This window comes from Oryza sativa, chromosome 2 (genome assembly GCF_034140825.1).
Source record: "Oryza sativa Japonica Group chromosome 2, ASM3414082v1".
Lineage (NCBI taxonomy): Eukaryota > Viridiplantae > Streptophyta > Magnoliopsida > Poales > Poaceae > Oryza > Oryza sativa.
Genome location: NC_089036.1, coordinates 22,696,096 through 22,703,633, shown reverse-complemented (window position 1 = coordinate 22,703,633; position 7,538 = coordinate 22,696,096). Strand labels below are relative to the sequence as shown.

Below are 7,538 nucleotides of genomic sequence, written 5' to 3'. Positions count from 1 at the left end.
ATTTATTTTGTTTTAAAAAGAAACTTTGGTATATAAAGTTTTTGTAAAAGAATGCACACCTTAGCACTTCGGAAATCGTGCTCATAGTAAATGAGGAAATAGTCCCCTCTTCCCTATAACTTACACTAGTAAACAAACTCTAATATGTGCCGGTTGGAAACCGGCTATAGGTGCCAGTTTCCCAGCCGACACCTATACTCCCGGACAAAGGTGCCGGTTCTGAAACTGACACCTATAGAGATTATAGGTGCCGGTTCTTAACCCACAACCAGCACCCTCGCCCGCGTCGGCTGCCACCTCGCCGGTGCCAGCCTTCTCCACCGCTGCGCCACGCTGGAGGAGAAGAAGGGGGGCCAGCAAGATCCAGGCTATCCCGCCTCAGATCTGGAGGAGAAGAAGGGGGGATGGCAGCATGGCGGCAGAGAAGATGAGAGAGGGCCCCCGGGAGAGAGGGGGAGAGGGCCGACGAGCCTTCTCAACTACCACCATCGCCGCCACCGCCTCGCTGCGTCGCCCTCCGCTGCCGCCACCTCACCAGCACTGGCTACTACCTCGCCGCGCCCCGCTGGAGGAGGAGAAGGTGGAAGAGCCCTCGGGTTAGGGCCGTCGCCATGTCATCCGCAGTGACCGGCCTCTGTGCCACCTCCAGATCTCCATCGGTGCTTGGAGAGAGAGGGGGAGGGCACCGCCAGATAAGGAGGAGAAAGGGAGGAGGAAGGAGGACGGCGAGGTAGGCAGTGAGAGAGAGAGAGAGAGGAGGAGGAGGAGGAGGAGGAGGAGGCGGTTGTGTGGAGAGGATAAGGATAAGGCTGAGTTCGGTTCGGTTTGGTATGGGCACCTATTATAGGTTTCGGTTCTAAAGAAAAGCATGTTCTTTTAAAAAACTGGTACATGTTTTTCTTTAGAACCGATACCTATAGTGCTCAAAAGTGCTAGTTTTTTTTTTCATCGTACGGAATGTGGGAATAGGGTTATAGGTGCCGATTTTAAATGAACCGGTAGGGATTATGTGCATGGGCGAAGGTACAACAAGTCATCGGGGTCAGTCGACCTTGACGATTTCCTGCTCACTCCTTTACCGCTCTCTATTTCACAGGCTATGACCCCGTTTAAGAAGACAACATGACCCCGGTGTTCGGTGATATACTCCCTCCGTACTCGTAAAGGAAGTCGTTTTGGACAGCGACACGGTCTTCAAATCACAACTTTGACTTCTTGTTTCTATAAAAATATTTATTGAAAAGTGATATATGTATACTTTTATGAAAATATTTTTCAAGACAAATCTATTCATACAAATTTTACATTTTCAAACTCAACAACTTAAGAACTTAAGAGTTATTCATGATTTATATTTCCAAGGTTTGACTTAAATATTATCCTAAATGACTTTCTTTACGAGTATGGAGGGAGTATATTGATTCGTTAAAGCCCAATAATCAACTAGGAGAGACATTAGCAAATACTCCTACAAAATTAGCAAGCACTTGCATACAATGTATTCCTCCGAGTACCTAGCCTCACACGCTACACGGCACATTCTTTTTCTTTGCCTGTTCTGGCTTTTCACCCATGGTCATGGTTGAGTCTCAGACTTTTGAGTTTTTTTTCACTTTCCCAACTCATCGCTCTCATTTTTGGTGCGTACGCTTTTTTACAGTGTTAAATGATGCATGTTTTGAAAACAAAATCAATATAAAAGTTGTTTTAAAAAATCATATTAATTCATTTTTTTTAAAAAAAAAGGTAATACTTAATTAATCATGCGCTAATAAGTTAGTCTGTTTTGTGTGCGCGAGAGGTTAGTTCCAACCTCAACCAAAAAACACAGGGTTTTTTTTGAGTCGCACATCTAGCCAGAGCAACGCAGGCAAGGATCGGCGGATGGCAGTGGCGATTGGCGATGGCCAAGCTGCCGAGGGCACGAGCAGTCGAGCTGCGAGGTTCTTTAACGTGGATAACACTAGGACGATACGCATATATTCATGTTCAGTAATAAATTGATTACTTAATAGGCAATTCCAGAAAAGATAGTGCATCAAACACTGGTTGTACATCCCATTCTTTGGCTGTGTTTAGTTCAGCGTAAAGTTTGGATTTTGGTTGAAATTAGAGATGATGTGACTGAAAAGTTGTGTGTGTATGACAGGTTGATGTGATGGAAAAGGACTGAAGTTTGGATCCAAACTTTGATCTAAACACAGCCTTTTTCTAGCACCATTAGTTACTACTGACCCCATCAATCATTTATCCGCTTCACCCCTGATTATGTTGTGTTACATGCAGATTATAATGGGGCCATAATCTTGTTGGTGTTTGCGGGAGCACAAATAGGGAAGTACTCCCTCCGTTTCGTTTTATTTGACACCGTTGACTTTTTAGCACATGTTTGACCACTTGTTTTATTTAAAAAATTTAAATAATTATTAATTCTTTTCCTATCATTTGATTCATTGTTAAATATACTTTTATGCATACATATAGTTTTACATATTTCACAAAAGTTTCTGAATAAGACAAACGGTCAAACATGTGCTAAAAGGTTAACGGTGTCAAATAAAACGAAACGGAGGGAGTAAATCATAAGGCTAGAAATTTATCCGATTTTTTTTCTCTGAAATGTGTCTGATGTACCACCTCCATCTTAAACATACCTGATTAAGGTTAGACGATAATATATATAGCATTTTTTGAGAACGGAATGGACACCATACTTGAATGAGGGGTCCAACCAACGGCACGAGAAGCACGAGGCATGGTCCACGACAGCGCCATGCAGACAGCGATTCATCACTCCACACATCTCTACCAGCTCAGTGTTCTTGGCTTGTTTAATACTACCACCGTTTCACAATGTAAGTCATTTTAGCATTTTCCACATTTATATTGATGCTAATAAATCTAGACATATATATTTATTTAGATTCATTAGCATCAGTATGAATGTGAAAAATGCTATAATGACTTATACTGTGAAACGGTGTGAAACGGAGGAAGTACGTGGTACTACTCGATCGTGAGACTCTCGCCGAAGCATGCACACGCATCAACCATTCATATTATAGTATATGCATCATACACATACAAGATGCCAAAGACACAGACAGTAAAAGTATGCCATGCCACGTCCAGATCTGGTAGGATCCATAACTCGATACCGACAGCAAGAAGAGACTTTGAAGCTTCATTCTGGATGCAGGAGGGAAAAAAAATGACAAGGAACAAACTCGTCAAGGACAAACAAGATGGGAAGAAAGTGGAAAGGTTGGGATGTACAAATTCCAATCGATCAACGACGATCGATCGACGAGCTGACAGACTCTGATTGGTTTGTGCCTGTCGCGTGGCTGGAAATTTGTTGCCGAGTTCGTTGCGTCCGCGGGATCTCCTGCATGTTTGTGGAATGGAAACGAAAGGGATTGTGGAATTGTCGCCTTGTCTGCTTTTGCTGGCTAGTGTAGTTATCATCTCCGTTTTCTCACCGTGATGGATCTGATAGTGCACTGAGGGTACGAGGCAGCGCTGATAGAATCTGATGCATTCGTGATAGGATATCAATGGCACTTGTTACCCTTGTTAGCAGCCAAAGATTTATTTTTTAAGGTAAAGAAATACTACCTCCGTTCTAGGTTATAATACGTTTTTGACTTTGGTTAAAGTCAAATTGCTTTAAGTTTAACTAAGTTTGTAGAAAAAAACAATAACATTTTCAACCCAACATAAATATATTATGAAAATATATTCAATTATTGATTTAATAAAACTAATTTGGTATTATAAATATACTATATTTATCTATAAATTTAAGTTAAACTTGAAGTAATTTGACTTTGACCAAAATCAAAATGTTTTATAACCTGAAACAGAGAGAGAGTAGCGAAGTTTTCGTTAATTAATTTATCACAAAAATAATATTGCCAAATGTTTTATCCCAACAATCGAGTGAGTGCGGTGAGTCAGCCGCGGTGGCGAAGTATGCTATTGCTATTGTGTGAGCGTGACGGGCTATATGAGCAACTAGCTAGATGACAAACCATGTTCAGTAGGAGCACAAAAACATTTCTATGAACATATAGCGCCAAAAACTTATTTAAAAAATAGGCTATAATTTCAATGCTAAGTCTAATGGTGTTGAAATCCAACATATCAATGCTGGTGTCAGGAGTTGACACTTATACCATCGTGGTGCGCTAACTGAGCAAGAGGGCCGACGTGGCATGGTCAACATCAAAAGATTTGGCACTGACCTTCGACCCCAACCTGAGCACCAATGGGCTTGGTGTTGAGGTAGGAGACTTGGCCAGAAGCTCGATCAGGATGTGGTGTCCGGATCCTCTAGTGTCGTATCGCTTCAAGTTACAACAGCTGGACTCACATGTTGCTACTGACTCCATGCTCTTCCATACCACTGACATCCTCATTGAGCTCTATCGACTCCAGTGCCACAACGTCCTTGTCAAGCTCTAGAGTTTTTGGTCAAGTCATCTACGTCAACACCATGTCCATTGACGTGGGAGGTTGGGAGGTAATTAAGTGGCGGGAACCTCCTGCCATGCTGGTCCTCTAGCTCGCATAGGGCGCTAATGCGGAAGGGGTGTTAGCGTCAAAACATCTAGCGCTGAGATTTTGGGCTGCATATTTATTGGGAATAGCACTAAGATCATGTTTTATTCTAAAATATATTTTTGGCACGATTTATTTTTACAAAAGAGTCGAATTGTTAGAATTTGGTATGTCTGGCTGGCTGGCACCGTTGCCCACTATCGTGGAAGCATGCACACATGCGCTTGTGCGGTGGATATGCAAGCGTGCCCATACTTGGCTGTAAGCCTCTAACAATTTCTATGTGCATGTAGGAGATATGTATGTGTGAGTATTCTAGTAATGAACTGCACCAAAACCGTACGATGTTACTATTGATGTAGTAGAAGAAAATACAAAAGGAAAAGAAAAACTTATCCAGCTCACCCACAAGTCAACCACAAATGAACGGCACCACCACACACAAACCAAGGAGAAAAACTAACACCAAACCAACTATCGCTGCGAGACCGATCATCATTAGACCTACGACAAAGCCATATACCTCTCAATGCCGATAGAGCCAAACCACTAAAGGGTGCAAATGCATTCTATATGTGTTAAGTAGGTGCATTCCATTGCACTCTAAAAATTGTAATATTGCTGGGAATTGGCAATACATTATTAGCTACGTCTTCTCTGAAAAAAATAAGAAAACTAGATGACAGGAATTTAATGGACACAAAGAAAAAATATGACAGTAATTTCAGTAACCAAGGAGATCGAGTAGTAGTAAATAGTAATCCTGGAGTCCTGGACGCCCCAAATAATTAACTCAATCCTACTTCCCGGGAATCACCTGCTTCCAAGCAGGTGAATATTATTCTAGCAGGAATAATCCATAAGTAAAAACACAGTAGTAATTCTTTTCCACCCCAGCAGCTAGCAGCCAAGCAGGCCATCTCTATCTAGCCGCATTTTTTACTTGGGAGCAAGACTTCCTTGATCAGATTGTCCAGGTTGACCAACGACCTCCCGCCAGGCTGCGTCGCCCTCGCACCGAGCTCCTTCCACTCCGCCGCCCTCCGCCTCATCTCCTTCCCCTTCTCCCCTCCCATGGCCTCCCTGATCGTCGCCTCCACCGCCTCCCGCCGCACGCCGCCGCCCACCTCCATCCCGACGCCCCACTCGGCGCACGAGTAGCGCGCGTTGGTCTGCTGCTCGGCGAAGAAGGGCCAGCACAGCATCGGCACCCCGGCGCTGAGGCTCTCCATCGTCGAGTTCCAACCGCAGTGCGTCAGGAACGCGCCCACCGCCCCGTGCCGCAGCACGGCCTCCTGCTCGCACCAGCTCGCCAGGAGGCCCCTCCCCGCCACCGCCTCCAGGAACTCCCGCGGCAGCACGGCGGCGTCGCCCCTGACGAGGTCGGGGCGGACGATCCACAGGAAGCCGTGGCCGCAGTTGGCGAGCCCCCACGCGAATTCGACAAGCTCGTCGTTGGACATGGTGGTGATGCTCCCGTAGTTGACGAACACCACGGACCGGGGCTCCCTGCCGTCGAGCCACGCCAGGCAGGCGGTGTCCTCCTTCCAGAGGCTGGGGCGGATGGCGGCGGCCGGGGCGTCGGGGGCGACGACGCGGTCGGCGAGGCTGCCGAGCGGGCCGATGGTGTAGACTGGCGGGAGGATGGCGCGCATGGCGTCGAGCGCCTGCTGCTCCAGCTCGTCGAACGTGTTGAGGATCACGGCGTCCGCGCGGTCCGCGCGCTCCACCTCGTGGAGCAGGAAGTTGAGCAGGATGTCGCCGCGGTCCGTCGTCCAGATGAAGCTCGGGTAGTCCCGGTAGCGCATGTGCTTGCTCATCCCGCGCGCCGGCCGCGCCACCGTGTCCAGGAACCCGTTCGTCAGCTGCTCTTCATCTTCACGTACGTCGAACACCACACCACACCACAGAACGCGCGTCATGCATGCGTGCGAACCACTTCGTTCCTCGTTACGGTGTTTAACTTTAACAAGACGATGCATGTGGTGGTGTCATATGGTCGAATACCTTTGAGAGGCGAGAGGCCCTCGTCCAGGAAGAACCGGTGGTGGCGGTAGCCCATGTAGCCGCAGGCGCTGGCCGTCCAGAACAGCGCGCACGGCACGCCGAGCTCCTTGGCGGCGTCGACGGCGAAGCTCATGACGCCGTCCGCCACGACGCACGTCACGGGCGGGATCCCGGCCGCGCGGCTGCCGTCGAGGTCGACGAGCAGCTTCGTGAAGTGCGGGAGGCAGGTGGTCATGGTGGAGTAGCAGATCGACGCCGGGTCCTGCGTGGCGTCGGCGTCGGACGGCGGGAGGCCGTCGGGGATGGTGGCGAAGCGGAACCCCGGGACCCCGGCCACGGCGGCGGCGCCGCGGGAGCGGATGAGGCGGCGGTGGTTGTACTCGGTGTTGACGAACGTGACGTGGAAGCCCCTGCAGTGGAGCACCTTGGCCAGCTTCATCATCGGCGTGACGTGCCCCTGCGCCGGGAACGGCAGGCACACCGCGTGCGGCTTGATCTCGTCGGCGGCGACCATGTCGTCGTACGTCGTCGTTCGTCGATCGATCGGCTGGTGGAAACGAGATGCAGCGGTGTACGAGATGCAGCCTCTCCGATTGCAGGCACTGCACATATATACTACTAGCGTGTACTGTTATTCTAGTGTTGGTTGGTATACTCCAGCTTGGCCGGGGTCTCATCGTTAACGACTAAGACAAATTTTAGCCTGGTTAATGCAATACTTCAGCAAACGTAATTATTTGATTCCCAGCTTGTCGTTCTCTCACATCATTGGCCTAGAGAACTCTGACTTGAATAATGACTAACGTCTAAAATTTTCTTGAAACATAAATAATCATGTACAATGCGACACACACGACGTCATGACCGATATAGATTGCACAAGGACATTGTCATTGTTCACAATAGTCTCAAAAGTTTGAACGGCAAGAAGTATACTTGTGACATCTCGTCTCACTTAAAACAAAACC

General features: G+C 47.6%; 1 protein-coding gene across 1 annotated transcript; it reads right to left on the bottom strand.

Annotated features, from left to right (window-relative positions):
• Nucleotides 1-5,099: 5,099 nt before the first annotated feature.
• Nucleotides 5,100-7,152, bottom strand: LOC4329764 (7-deoxyloganetin glucosyltransferase). The gene is made up of 2 exons (XM_015768641.3): nt 6,571-7,152; nt 5,100-6,439 (listed from the first exon to the last, which is right to left on the bottom strand). The coding sequence occupies exons 1-2, from the start codon at nt 7,082-7,084 to the stop codon at nt 5,490-5,492; spliced, it is 1,464 nt and encodes a 487-aa protein (XP_015624127.2). The 5' UTR covers nt 7,085-7,152; the 3' UTR covers nt 5,100-5,489.
• Between the last annotated feature and the right edge of the window lie 386 nt (nt 7,153-7,538).